Raw genomic sequence first — 15,566 nt, 5'->3', positions numbered from 1 at the left:
TAGGCACGTTGTGCTCGCGATCGATGCACAGCCCGGCAATTATCGGCTCAACTCCTTGGAATAATGCGACCGACCGGGCACACATCGTCAACTTTTCCAGCCCTTCGGTCCTTTCAATTATCCTAGGTGACTGCAAACGAAGCGTCACCTCCTTGGTGCGTACGTATCGGATTTCCGTTCGATCGCGTCTAACTGCTGGCCTGAACACACGGCACACTTTCAACCCTGAGTTTGGCCGTCGTTTCAACAACGTCCTCGTTTGCCATGGCATAACGCAAAACCTGTCGCAGCTTCGACTCTCTATGTTTGCCAAACGATCCAAGTTTTCGTCCGTATAAAGTGATTTCTACTCTTCCGGTAAATTATACGAGCATAATCTCTACAAGCAAGATGCTAGATAACTGATCACTGTTACAAGCTAATTTAACGACGATCCTGGTTCGTTTGCACAATTTAAAACATCTTAGTCAGCGCTTTACTGATCTTTACGAATTCATATCTCCGAACAATTAATCACTAGATATCAAGATCACTTTCTTCCTAGAAAGCTTCATTTATATATCAGCTCACGTAATAAATTTGTTTTGTACTTGTTCGAAGAAACGTTCGAGATCGTTACTATCTGGTATACGGAATATTCAGTCAACGATGTATATCGGGTTGTCCCAAAAGTTTCTTTCGTTTTACGAGGAAACAATATAATCTGTTCTATTGGAATACAAAATGGATCAAACATAATTCAATAGAATAATATCAAGCAATCCATCGTTTCTTTAGAAAACGAAGGAAACTTCTGGGACAACCTAATACTCGTTATACGACCTCATATACATGTCATTACTAGAATCCTTAGGGTCAAATCTGAATTGAACTCGGTGCAGCGTTCAATGAACCGCGAAACTCTCTGTGAATGCGCGTCGCATCGACGTAATATATCATAGTCTAAAAATACATAATCGATGTCTGTACCTTCAACCGGATGCCAACACAAAGATTCTATGTCTGAAAATAAAAGGAAAAGAATAGCGAAATTTCGCCGCGATACGCCTGTCTAATGGAAAATTAATAGGTAAATTCGCTTATACTTAACAAACTTTCAACCTTGTTCCGTCATACAGTCATCGAATCTCTCTGTTCCATAAATTATCCACCGTCTCGCATACATCGTTTATCGACCAGAGTTTCTCGTACGAATCAATTTCGTGCAAGGTTTCGTGTCTCTGTCTCGTGTCGGCCGGTATTCCCATAGTGATATTTCGCGACAAAAAAAATTTATCTAGTACGGCACGTAAATGGAAAGACGGGCGGAATCCTCGTCGTTCGTTTCCGCGGCGTCGCTTATCCCAAGCGATTACAAAGTACCAGATTGGAAATTGAATTTTCTCGGGCACGATGAAATATGGTCGGCCAAGGTGGCTATTCACGGGTGCGGGTTCCGTTTAGACAAATCGTTTGCCTCGGAACGGCGACCTATTATATATATCGCGTTTTACTCCCCGGGAGCGATCGCGCGCGACGTCGATCATCCACTCGACGTGCCTCTCGAACGCGAGTGGTTCACGGTAACACCTCCGCTGCAAAACCTCCGACCGGCTGTTGCTGTTTGTATATTTGAAAAATATTTTTCGCTCTGTCCGATTCGATTACGGGTCGAGGGTCATCCTGTGCGAAAGCGCGAGGCACAACGCGATAACAAAGATATATGGAACGTGACGATGGCGAATATCAATAATACAGAGATATCCGGATGGATGAGAGGATTCGATAAAAATTAATCAAAGGAATTCGCGTTGCGAAAGAGAGCGGTGCCACATTTCTCTCGCGTGCTTTTCGAAAGCGATATAGCGTAGCGTTTCACGATTGCTGGCAATAACGCGCCTCGTGAAAGACCCTCGTGTTCAGCCGAGCCGCAGAAATGTGGAGATCGTTCATCCGGCGTGGCGGTGGTCGCGTCGCAGTTTGCTGGCCAAGATTGCAATTTTAAACGATCGGCTCCGAGGAGACTGGCTCGCGCGTTACGAGACGCAATATCGAGACGTTGATAACGAGAAATCTACGCACTGCGTCGACAGCGGGCGTAATTAAAACGTCCCGAAAATGGTTTATGCGGATTAATGGCAGTGGCAGCGAGCCGGCCCACTAATGCGTTTTAATTAGAAGAGCGGCGTGTTACACGCGAATCTCGTGCCCCTCCACCTAATCCTTTTCGTAAAAAATAATTAATCCGCGTCGTAATTAAACGAGACCACGGTCATCAAAGGAAAGCGTACCCTCTCTCTCGTGCAAGTACAAGGATCGAGATGAGAATCTTTGTCGCGACTAGCGTGTTTTTTAATCGAGTACAGTGATATGACATACGTAATACGACGAGCCGAGGAACAAAAAATTGTACAATATCTTATAACTATAATCTCGTACGCTTTGCGTTATCGTTCGCAGAAGATACTTGCGATCTATAGAAGCCAATTGTTTCTTTTTTTTATCAAACCTCTCTTATGAATCACATTATCGGTATAAGCGGCTCTGCGTTCAAGATTCATTAATAGGTCTTCGAGCGTATCAGCAGCATGACGGTTGCTATTTGTGATACGATATTTCATTGTAACGATATCGTTGTACAGATACGCGTATATCTCGAGTTGCATATTACCTCGAAGTTGCAGATGATACACTTACAGACCTGGAACTTCTTGCGAACTCGAGTTCCGCTGGTAGAATAACGCATCTAAATTCATGACAAATAATTTGACACAGAGCGTCTTAATATTTCGACTCGTAAAGCGACTTATACACCACAACGCTTAGAGTTACGAGGATTCCAATATACTGTACGTCGTATCTTTTTACGTTATTCACATACCTACATCTACCTAAAAGGATTACTCGTAAATGAATAAGTAAGTTAATTTGCAGTTCGTGTGGCGACGGAACGACGCGTTTAAACATTTACAGGCGAGTATCCGTAAACGAAGTTAGGAAGAAAGAAGAGGAAGGTAAGGCAATATCGAACGTGGCAAATGTCGAGACGACTCGATCGCTAGCTCCGTCACGAAAGGGAAAAAAGCTGGTCGTTCGCGGCCACTCGAAAGGACATTTGCCTGGCGTCGCGACGCCGGCTTGGTTACGTTCTAGCCGAGTCTTCGCTCCCGAGAATTCACGCTCCAGTTACGTGACCGGGTCACGAGGTCGGTGTTACGGGGAAGTTACGATGCGCGAGGATAGCTGCCGTCTATCCGACGCCACGTCGGATAAATATCAATGCACTCTTCTCTTCCCAACCGATTCGCCTTCGCGCCACCAATGGAATAGCTGCTCGCGTTGTTCGCGGTTCGTTTGTGGAGGCTTCGTTCGCCGCGCGAGAAACGAGAACTCGATTGGCGCCGTGAGTTTTTCTTAGCCCGAAGGCTACAGCAGCAAAATCTGATAAGTCACATTGTTCGATTCTTACGGGCAAGTTTAACGATTTGAAACTAAAACTGAGCTTTTATTTGACTTTACAGCTAAACGTATACATTCTACGTGATTTTGATTAGATAGAAGATAGAAAGATATCGGCAGATCGCGCGTCTTCGCGGTTACAGCGACTGCGAGAAACATCGATAGATATTCTTATTTTCCAAAGGAATGTTATTTTTATCAGCTGCTACGTTCCATGTTCAGCGGCGATACGACAAAATTTGATCGAATACCTTCGACTTGTTTTCGTACGTAGCCGCAACATCGGTAGCGCTGTAACTTATGCGGAACATCTTGCGTAGATACGTATGTTTTTCTGTTGAAATCCTCAACCTCGAGGTATCCCATAGGCAGAAAAAGAAATTCAAAAACATTATCCCCGTGGAAACGAGGGCGCGAGAGATAGGGAATTTTTGCGAGTTCGACGAAACGCAACGAAGGGAATTTTACGCGGTCGCGTGTTTCTCGTTTTGCTATTTCTCCGACGGGTGAAAATGCGCAGCTACATTTTCAACGTTTGTTCTACGTCGTTGTTCTCCGCTTTGGGGTCAGGTAATATCCTTCTTTTTTTTTTTCTTTTTTGTAGCACGCGAGCAGAACTGTAATTGGAACGAATCATTTTTCCTACGGTGCTCTAATGTTCCCACGTTACCTTTATAGTTTCGATATACGCGGCGGAAAACGCAACCGTTTGCAGCGTTCGAGGCGCAGCGAAATCGATACGTGCGACCGGTGTGCACGACGTGGACAATCGCGAGCGTGAATTATCGAGAGACCGTCTCTCCGATACAAAATAGAATCTAGCGGCGCTACGATTCCGGTCAAGGGACAAAGCGCTCGTTAATTCGATAGACGATGCAAAACAAGCGGTAGATTCGATTTGTGTGCCTGCCGACCGAGTAGATAAGTCTTCCGCTTCGGCCCCGTTCTCGTACTAGCGTACATCAACGCTGCGGAGATCGATAGAGAGTTTTCAGCTTGGCCAAGGGGAACGAGAACAGCAGCTCGTCTTTTTTCAAATCGAATTACACCTGGTCGAGGTCGATTATTCGAAGCAAACGAACCCTCCGACTTAATTAAGTTAACCTCGTGTCGGCTGGAAATTAGGGTTACGAAAGGTTGCGGCAGGTTAGTCGCGATATTCACGCGCCAGAGAAAAAGGCTAGTCGTCCCTGACGAGAGAAGGGTAAACGCGCTAGTCGCCGGTAGGGAGAGAGCGAGAATTGGCCGGCTTTTGAAAAGGAACGTCCACGCAAAAAGGGAACAGTGGTGAGCTCAGTTTGCCCTCGACGCGAAACCAACCCCCTGTTCGGTACGCGGAATGACAGCAAGCGTTTCGTCCATGCAATTACAAGTCCGAATCAAGTTATTTCCGCGGGGCCATCGACTGGCATTTACATACAAATCGGCGACGTGCAAAACGGCTGGTATCGGGACGATCTCGACAGGCGAGGGAAGCTTGCCGGATCGCGTTGACGAACGACCGGTGTCGGGCTACGGCCACAATTTATTCAATGACTGGTACGGCTGGCGATCGATCCCGTAACGAAACAACGCGACATCCCGGCCGATTGCGCAACCGGTACATCGCGAGGAACGTTCGCTCGATTAAGCATCAACGTGTCACCGATAATTCGGCCGATAATTATGATCGAAACCGAGAGACGGCCGGTTGGATACGGTTTCGTTGCTCGTACACGATATTTTCGAGAGAACCACGGGATTTGGCCAATATCGCGGTCGCAACAGCTGTAAACGTGTAGCCGCAAGCGGGCGCCGATTATATAAAATTCCTGGCTGACGTTGGAAGCCGATATCGTGAAAATAAAAGCAGGATTCCTCGAGAAAGTGTCGAGGCCACGGTACATAAAATAAATCGACGTTTTTCGGATAAGACTCGAGGACACGAGCGCAAATTCTTTTATCACGCGAGATAAGGACGCGTGTGCAAACTCCTTCCGTAATCGAATTTCTAAGCGAGTGAAGATAGCGCTCTTGATTTCTCGTTAAAGGGATATGCTTAATCCCAACCAGAGCGCGAATCGTCTTGCTGAAACTAATTTCGCACCAGACTATTCCTCGATACGATCTAATTTCTATTCTCGCATATCGGTCGAAACGCGTTTCATTTTAATGCGCCCGGGGTTTTCTTTTAGAAACCTTTTAGAGAGAGAAAAAGAGAGAGAGAGAGATTGAAAATGAAAAAATTGCCTGCGGGAAATTGATTCGATCTAAGCGATGGATTTCCACAAAAGCAGAGCTCTTGAAAATCTACACTTTCCTGAACATACATGCACGCGAATCCGGCTTAAGAAGCATCGTTTCGCGTGTACAATACGAAACCCCTTTCCCATCTACTTTAACAGAAGGCGCGACTGTTTCTTGTATTCATAGAATCAGGTCCATGGTCTGGCTGGTCCATGAATCTAACCAGGCTTTTTCAACGAGTCAGCTTCGATAGCAATTATCAAGCAACGATGTCGAGTTAGAAAAGGGGTCACGATAGGATCGTTGAAAGAGCCTGATTGCCGCGGTGCAACTCGCGAATCGCTTATGCGAGCACGAACGAAACGTCGGTGACAAGGAGCAGGAAACTGTTGGAGAGTTTACTAACAATGGAAAAGTTGTAACTTTACGCGAGGTGCTTGACAATTCATCCAATTAGAAAATTCCTGTTCCTCCTCTCCGTTCCGGATCTTTTTTCCATGCCACTCCCGCTACTCTCCCCCAAGGGGTGCATTAAGACAGTTCCGCTCGCGTGGACGAAAAACGGACGAACGAGCGAGCAAAATAAATTTCAGGAGTTCGCAGAATCTTCGCCGTATCTCATCGGTGTATTTTCAACGCGAGGAAAAGGAAAAATCGAATGGAAGTTGGCAAGTATGTTCGAACAGCGATTATCTTGAACTTGAAACGGGCAGGAAACGAAAAAAGAAACGAAAACTGTACGCGCGATCTCGAGCTGCTCGTTTCGTCTGGCAAGTTTCTCTGTTGCGAAAACGTGCTTCGTCTTTTTCGTAATTACTTTTCCAACGGCTCGTAATTACGTACAAAAGAAACGCAACGAATTCGAACAGCTCCGCCGTTATCGCTAATTCGCTATTATGTAACTAACTTCCCGATGGAACGGGTAACCGCGTCTCTCGCCGCGAGATTCAACGTTTAAAATATTTTTAACCGCTTTACGATGTAATGCAGTTTCATCGCGATTCGCGGTAATCCACCTGATATAGAGGAAACTCTGGCGGCACAGAATAATACAGTTCTGCGTTCCGTATTCCACGGTCGTATTGTTCGTTAAATTTTTCCTAATTTTCTCGAGCGTTAAATGTATATTTTTTACACATTATTTTATACGTGTTTTATTTCCTTCTATCAAGTTCCATTTATAACGTAAGTCGCTTTTTTCAAATTTAGATTTTGCCAGCCCACTTTTAACATCAATTTCAGCGAAGTTAACGAATGAAACACCACCTTCCCCATCGTGTACAACCCCCCGCTATTGGATTAGAACCGCTTCAATACGTTTCATTTTTTTCTGTAAATTTGGGAGACGCGATCACGTTGTAATAATAAAATTCACTGACCAAGCTTAGGTGTTGCACATATAAATAGCAATTCGCAGCTCAGTTATCTGAAACCTCGCGTTCTCATTATTTTGCCAAATATTCAAAATTGTTATCTTCAAATCGGATAATGCAGTGGTGAGGCGGGAATATGCACTCGCCAGACATTTTCCACGACGTTCAAATCGGCTAAATTGTTCGAGAATATTTCGATGGATATTCCTCGAAACAATGTAGGCAAATCGTTGCTACCTATACTACGTTCTTTCATCATCTGCGTAATTAACGCTAATAATTTGCACAACCAAAAACCGGTCGCCCTTTGTCCGACCTAATGTCAGATCGTCCGAAAAGTTTCTTTCTTTTTATAAGGAAATAATGGATGAACAACATTTTTCGTTTTATATTATTTTTCCGAATTACGTATGATCCATTTTGTTCTATCAAGATAAAGATCACAAATTAGGCTTCGTGTTTGTATAAGGATGCGTCTGTAAAAGAAAGACACTTTTCGGGCAACCTAATACACTGCTCGAACGATCGAAAGCGCAATTTCCGCGTGCTGATCAAATCGACGACTCTTCGTGTCAAGGACTAGCAAAGAAACGATCTCTCACCTGAGATACACAGCGATCACGATCGGTGGCCTTTCCTGTCTCGGATCGGTAACCTTGGACGGATGCAGGAACGCTGGAACGTGTAACCGAGACCTCGGATAAAGGGGCCCGTGGGGCACCAGGAGTGTCAGCGAATCGTCGGCCTTGAGCTCCTTGTAATCGGCCCGGTTCGGAGCCAGAGGTACCTGACCCAGTGGCGTGACGGGTTGAATCTGAACTCTGGGCCTGCAGAAGCCAGCCCCGTTGTCAGGCGAGCCAGCCTCCTCTGCTCGTGGCTCGAGCACGGAGTAAGCTACCTGCACGAGCCTGGGCAGGCTCTTGGCGACCTTGACCCGGCCAGAAGCGTCCGGAGGAGGTAACGGTGCCCACCAATCGGCTGGTATGGTGATCTGCGCCAAACAGACTCCGTTCTCTCCATCGGGGCTGCACGCTGCCGTTAGCGCGGAAGCGGACGAAGAACTAGAGGAAGAGGAAGAAGAGGAGTACGAGGAGGAAGAGGAAGAGGAAGAGGAAGAGGAAGAAGAAGAAGACGAGGAAGAGGAATAGGGTCTGCCGTTGTTGTTCCTGTTGGCAGTGCTCCTCGATGGAGCGGCCAAGCTCGCGTGCAGGACCACACAGACTCTTTGATGTCGAGCGAGAAGCAACTGACGCCTTCCGCCTGCCTCGCTTCCGGCGTGAAAGAGCACTCTTAGCACGGGCGAGTCACGAGGCACGCTGTTTCCAACCAGATGAGCGGACATGTCCAGATGACGCGCACCTAACTCCTGCGCGTCCAGAATCGTCGCCGCTGTTAGGTTTCGCCTCGTTTCCGGGCCCGGTAACGCGTCCAACGGATCTGGAACTATGTAGCGAGCCGGTACGGTCTGTTTCGTGCTAAATGGCCCATAGGTCGCCCGAACGGACACCGGCTCGCTCGTCTGAAACACCGTGAATTTGTCTCTCGAGAGTACGGAGCCTGGCGGTGGAGACAGAACCCCGTTAGATAATGTGCCCGTCGATGGAGATATCGACGAGATAGAATCCCCTCGGACAGGATAGTATTGCCTCGGTATGTGCTTCAAGAAAAATCCCCCATCCTTGTTCTCGAAGTGAACCTCCACCGAGGCAGCCACGTCTGAAACCAAACAATAATTTAAATTGGTAACGACGAATGGATAAGGGTTAGGAATGGAGACAGGCTTGCGGTTAACACGACCGCGGATAAACGTTTGACGGAGAGAAAATATGCCGCGAAAAGAGCTACGTTGGATCAGAGATCGAAAGACAACCACTCGATCGAGCACTTGCAAACTTTGCCAAGCACTTCGTGTATGGAAGGTTCAATATATAGTGATATATATATAGCTACATACAGGTCACTATTTCTAATTAAACTCGTGTCTAAACTATGTTCTTCTGCTTTTTATTCTTACGTTTTTTCATAGGTTCGCTACCGGGATCATATACGCAGAAATGAAATATTCATGGTTTAACTTTGAAAATATAGCGCATTATTATTAAATATATCGCATCTCGCTTCGTCGTTCTTCCCCTGTTTCGATGTAATTTTCATTCTTTTTTTACAACCCTTTTCCTCCGTACGAGAGCTACGCGCGTAAAAGGAATTCAACTTTTTCACCATGTCGTAAGTTTGATAGGCTAGGATATTTATTTTTATGCGGCCAATTTGCAACTTTATTACAAGTTTAGGTAAAATATCGTTACAATATAATAATTTCGAAGATATTCGATGTCGTTCTTAAGGTCTGTTGCATTTTCCTTAGTACTCAAGTACGTCGAACCACTGGTACTTCATCGGAGCATTTGTATCCAACTCGTACTCCTTACAACGTCTTAAGCTGTAATTGTAAGAAGATTCTCTTTAAAATTGGAAGAGATCATTGCAAGAGAGTTTTCGTTAAAATTACTTGGGTCGAAATCTCTGCGCGATTATTTCTTTCATAGACGAATACTCGTGACAGATCCGCGAGGCTGTGTCACGCGTAATAAATTCTTCTGTGACAAGTTCAGTATCAAGTTTCACGATGAAGCGAATGAAATTTTAGAAATTAATTCTACGAATCACAAGTTGCTCCATTACCCTGTTTCATTTGAAATTGTAAAATTCCAAAAAGCAAATCGATAACGTGGAAATTGTAACTTTTTCATTAGCATATTTTTTTCATCCACCATTTGATGAATTATTGCGCACGAGAATAAAAAGTTATTTTTCCATGCTCTGCTCTTTGTTCGCTAACTTTGACCGCCCTTTGAGACAACTCACGGGAAAAAATGATTCGTTTGCGTCGACCAGTGATTACACTTACATGGTGGATTTGACTTTGCATTTCACGATAGGATAATCCAATCGGAAGCACTGCGTTCTTAAGATGGTGAAATAAGTTCTTCCTACAAGCGCCGCACTAACAGTGTCCCCAGAATTGTGAAGACAATGGCGGAACGCTTCGTCGCACTCGCAGCTTAACCTGTTGAAGAAATTTCAAATCCGATCTTGCATTTTCTCATCGTTCTAACGTATCAACGTTTCACTCTCGTTGCCCTTTGTTTCTCGAAACGTGTACGATCAATCGTTCGTAGTGGAAGCAACATTTGAAATTTAGTTTCAACATGTTCATACACCACAAATTATCTTCACGAGTTGTTTAAAGTTTAAGCGTATTTTTCTAGTTTTAGAATAAATAATAACCGATAATTTATACTCCTGTGTATTATGCTCCTACGGTTTGACTAGAAAAATAAGAAACACCCTGTATATTAAAGCTGGAAAAAAATCGAATAAAATTGAACGTCGATAGCAGCTCTACGTAAGATGGCAAAAGAGTGTAATTTCCCATTTTCCCAGCAGTATCTCACGAGCAATTGTTCGTTGTACGAATTCGACGGGCAACAACTTCTGCTACTGACTCGACTAGAGTTCGATATTCACAGCGAGTGATTCACGCGACGTAGAGTCTGACTCGGCACGCCTACAAGTCGCGCGCAACGTTACGCCTAATCGCGCGCAATTTCTCATTGAATGCTGGACATTTGGTCGATTCCGGACAAAAATACCGAGTGGGCGTTCACTCGAATCCGATATTACCGCGATCGTTAACACTGTCGGCTGGTTTTACGATAAACGTTGAATCGACCCGAACGTTGGTTGCCTTCTAGTTGGAAAACTGATATTCGAGACTTTATCCGGGGAAAATGTGCACGAGAAAGGGCATCGCTTCGAGGAACAACTAATTTAAAAACGGCCGCCTCAAGACGCGACCTCGCCAGAAAAGAAACATCTCTCTGGTTCAGCACCGATGCCGCGGGCTTCGCGGTAAAAAGAACTGCGGGAAAAGCGCGAAGAATAAGAAGAAAGTTGGAAAAAGAACCTCGTATAATCAGCGGAATTAGTTAATCCGTGTTTAGAGCCGTGAGCCTCGATTATATCGGGACACATATCGTGAGTTCGGCAGCATGCGTCCGTTTGCTTCCATGACCCTAATTCGTCCGTTCCATTTGCTATGTTACCGTTTCCGCACCATAATGTTCCTGGTGGAAGGAAATACAAGCTTATATATAGGACATTTTTCTTCGCGAAATTCCGCAGAATTGAAAATAAGGAAAACTACAATAGCGATGTGACGTCGTTCATCTATCAGGACATGGTTACAATGAATGCGCGTTCTCGCGGGATTTTCTGCTAACGAATACGAGCACGTCAGAATGATCCGTCACATGATACGTCAGACGATTCGATTCGTTAAAAGTACGTAGCCGCTGGCTTTACTCCGTTCGTACGTCGGTTTCGGTCTTGGACGAAAATGATGTTTCACTGTCGATGAAATGCCTTAACGTAGACGAAAAACTCATGTTCAAACCTTAAAGTCCAAATTTGCCTTTACCTGGGAATATTATCCTGTCCGATACTTCTATCATTTCACCGTCAGCAAGTGGATAGCCGTCTCTGACCGTAATATGCTGAAATGCGTGGACAGAGACGTGCAGGCAAAGCCAGACAGTGAAAACCGACAACTCCAGAGTCCGCATGGTACGCGTGGAACAGCAGGCGCAGAAAAGAATCAAAGATCAAGAAGGTGGAGACCTAAATCGGCTCGGGAGAATGCCGAGGAGCAGCACGAAGAGCGATTTCTTGCGATGGTGGTCAGGGTACAAGCGGGCATTTGCCTATTCCTTAGACTTATATGAGGGCGCACCCTCTATTTACGACCTAGTTTCATTGCTTCTAATCGTGGAAATTATGTTTCCACGCGACGCGATAATCGACCAACAAAATTTTAAAATGCCGGAAAGCGAGTACGGAAGCGAACGTGTAACGCATCGAATTTGGACAAATGCTGGAATCACGACAGGAATTTCAAATGGTCCGAAACGTGCATAAATTTAATTGCTACCAGACGTAATTTATGCACGAAGTTAAAAGGTAAACAGCATATGTTGCGTGCGTTTCGTGATAGTCATTATCTTTCCGTTATACGTATAGAATATATAGGTCATTATTTTCGATTAAAACTCGTGTCTAAACTACGATTTTCCAACTTTTTAATCTTTTAACACATTCGCTCCTGAATATTCGTAATCTAATCCGAAAAGTATATTGCATTATTTAATATATCGCGCGCAAGTATAAAGAACAAAATACGATTCATTCGCATCCATTATGGTGGCGAATGTGTTGGTAATTTTATGCGATATTAACTTTTTATTATCGATTTGTATCTTTAAAGTACACGAATGTATGTTACTCGTCAATAAAATAACTATAGATATTTTTTATTATATTCTTCAAAATACTTTATCTTATCGTAGGTTTTCTGGGAAACTTTATAACATAATATATGTTTGCACACGGCAGGTCTATTTTGTGATAGAATACGCGTTTCGATCATTTTCTTGAACATTTCAAAAATATTAATACGATTAATTGTACAGTCGAATATTAATCAAGTTGAACGAGTAAATTAATATCACTCGTTTCTCACAAAGCGTCATTTATTTATCGCCAATTTTCAAAGGTCTTGTATCTTCGAATCTATCAGATTATTCTCTTCTTCGATCATTTCGTGTTAAAATACTTCTCTTTAGCCAGCAAACGACACAGTAGATGGAAAGTCAACTATACGTATTTATCCTACATAGTCTTCGAATATAGATTTATCGTGATCTTTATCAGTTACATCAAATAGATATTCTTTATTATGCAATCTCGATAAAACGTCCGATCAAACTTCGTGTGCAACATTTTCCCCATACACGTTTATCTTGTAGCGAATGAAAATTAATTTCGTATATTCCCCGGCGTGATCTTCAAATGTACATTTATCATGTTTTTTCGTCCGAGCTCCAAATATTTCAACGTACTTCGAACAGATATTCGCCCGTGTACGACCTACGTAGCCAAACAGTCTCGTCAAAATCCATGTGCAACGCTTCTGCATACACGTTCAGCTTATATTAAGAGGCTAAATTAGTTTCATAAAATCCGCGCATTTTCCTTCGCGCCTTAATAAATCCTCGATATAGCGGCATGTTTATATTAAAAGCGAGTAATTCTGCGAATTTATAAGCTGCGTTAAATTAACATAGAAACGAACACGGTGAAGCACTTTGTGCCCGCGAGTCCAGCAGCTCGAAACATCGTTCGATTCGGTCTCGCAAGCACCGACGCTGTCCAGCTTATTACACCAGGGAATCTGTCGTTCCAAGCCGAGATGCTCCGATAAAGATTTGCCAGATAAAAGTTCGAGTGGAAAGTCGTGTAGAAATATCAACGATTTCCCAGATACACGTCATTTGCCTAATATAGTATAGCCAGTATGGCATTACAGTATCGAGCCGCTCGAGGCAGCACTCCGTTTCTTCCATAAATCGAAAAAATTGGTTTCGCCGGACTGGTCGAGAGACACGGGACAGTCTCGATAAAGCGTAGTTCGAGAATATTTCCTTCGCTGAAACAAAGTTCGCGTACTTATCCGCGTTCGAAAGTTCACACAGGTAAGCGGGAGAAATTGTAAATCGGCGGGGCGAGGCGTGGCGTGGCTCGTGGCGTGGCGCGGCTGCGCTCGATCCGGACATAAATTTCCGGGGAAATCCTCCACTAAGCGCCAGGTGCCCGCACACCCTCTCGCGTAAAATGGAGGAAAACGCGCGGAAAGCCGAGACCAATTCAACTCTGCTCGCTTATCTTTTGCGCTACTCGCTCGTTGCCGTGTGCTTCTCCCGTTTCCATGTAATTTCCTTCTTTTTTTTTACCATTCTTCCCCTCCGTACGAGAGCTACGCGCGCGAAAGAAACTCGTTTATCTCGCTCGTCAACGCTTCCGCCATGTCGTACGTCCGATAGGGTGCGACATTTATTTTTATGCAACTGTTTTGCGCCTTTATTACAAGTTTGAGGTAAAATACCGATCCTTTCCGAGATACTCGATATCGTCCTTATGATTCGTATTCGGGTGAATCGGACCACTGGTACTTTTTCGAAGCAACTGTAATCGTAAGAAGCTGCCCTCTAAAGTTGCAAGAGATCATTGCAAGAAATTTCTCGTTAAAATTACTTGAGTGGAAATTCCTGCGCGATTATTTCTTTGATAGACGAATACTCGCGACAGATCGTCACGCGTAATAAATTCTTCTGTGACAAGTTGATTATCAAGTTTGATGATAAGGCAAATGAAATTTTGGAAATTAATTCTACAATTCATAAGTTATTTCCATGTTTTATTTGAAATTGTAAAATTCCCGAGGATAAATCAGCGACATAGAAATTGTAACTTTTTAATTCACTGATTTTACTATTTGGTAAATTATTGTAGAAGAGAATAAACAGTTATTTTCTCATGTTTTGCGCTCTATTCGCTAACCTTTCGTGCCGTCTATGAGAACACGAGAAAAGATCGTTCGTCTGCATCGAACGATAATTACACTTGCATCAAGGATCTGGTTTTACACAGCGCGATAGGATAATCCAGTCGGAAGCATTTCGTTAACACGAAAGTGAAATACGTTTCTACTGCTAGCTCGACACTAATTGTTTCCCGCGAATTGCGAAGACAACGGCGAAACTCTTCGTCACAGTCGCAACTTAACCCGCTGTACAAATGTCCAATCCTATTTTCCATTTACTTATCTTTCTATATCAACTCTCCATCGTTCCGCGTTGCTATTGAAACGTCCGCGATTAACCACTTGCATTCGAAGGGACATTTAAAATTTAATTCCAATTAGTTGACAGTCGAATAAAAGTTGTTTAAAACTTTAAGGTATCCCGATATCTTCAGCATAAATAATAGACATTTCGTACTGCTGTGTATCATATTCCTAAAGAAACGCTTTGTACGTTGAAATTGAAAAGAAGGAAACAAATGAAATGGATCGTGCATAGCAGTTCTATGCGTAAGATTGCAAAGGGTTGCCCGAGACAGAGTACGATTTCCCATTTCCCTGGAAGAATCTCGCAAGAAACTGATCGCTGTACTAATTCAACGGGCAACGAAGAGTTTCTGATTCTGACTTTGCCAGAGTACGACATTCACAGCGAATGATTCACGCGAGGTGGCATCCGACTAGGCACGCCTACAAATCGCGCGCAGCGTTACGCCTAAACGCTTAATTTCTCATTCAATACTGGACATTCGGTCGATTCCCGGCAAAAATTCCGCGTGGGCGTTCACGCGAACTCGGTATTACCGCGATCGTTAACATTCGCCTGCTTCTGTGATAAAAGTTGAATCGTTGAACGACGCGGACGTCGGTTGCGTATGATATGCAAAGCGACGTTACAGTCTTCCTCTGTCATCTACTCCGGGAAAATCGTGCATTCCTTGCGAGAAAAACCATCGCTCCGCTATCCCGAGGAAGAACAACTAATTCAAAGCGGTTGCCTGAAGATGCGTTCGCGCAAGGAAAGAAACGTCTCTCTGATTCAGCACCGATGC

At 44.1% G+C, this 15,566-nt stretch overlaps 2 protein-coding genes across 4 annotated transcripts in view; both read right to left on the bottom strand.

Annotated features, from left to right (window-relative positions):
• Positions 1–15,566, bottom strand: part of LOC117216528 (transmembrane protein 132C) — an 80,646-nt gene that overhangs the window by 20,704 nt on the left and 44,376 nt on the right. For all 3 annotated transcript variants that reach the window (XM_033463287.1, XM_033463285.1, XM_033463286.1), the window contains exon 2: positions 7,640–8,753. In XM_033463287.1, the coding sequence (XP_033319178.1) occupies positions 7,640–8,753 (1,114 nt within the window). The remainder of the gene's footprint in view (positions 1–7,639; positions 8,754–15,566) is intronic.
• Positions 9,265–11,770, bottom strand: LOC117216532 (phospholipase A2). The gene is made up of 4 exons (XM_033463291.1): positions 11,518–11,770; positions 11,005–11,164; positions 9,946–10,104; positions 9,265–9,477 (listed from the first exon to the last, which is right to left on the bottom strand). Exons 1-4 carry the CDS (start codon positions 11,660–11,662, stop codon positions 9,399–9,401), a joined length of 543 nt encoding a protein of 180 aa, XP_033319182.1. The 5' UTR covers positions 11,663–11,770; the 3' UTR covers positions 9,265–9,398.

The sequence above is a fragment of the Bombus bifarius genome, unplaced genomic scaffold (genome assembly GCF_011952205.1).
Source record: "Bombus bifarius isolate JDL3187 unplaced genomic scaffold, Bbif_JDL3187 scf7180000010271, whole genome shotgun sequence".
Taxonomy (NCBI): domain Eukaryota; kingdom Metazoa; phylum Arthropoda; class Insecta; order Hymenoptera; family Apidae; genus Bombus; species Bombus bifarius.
The sequence above is the reverse complement of the archived record's forward strand: the minus strand, read 5'-3'. Positions and strand labels throughout refer to the sequence as shown.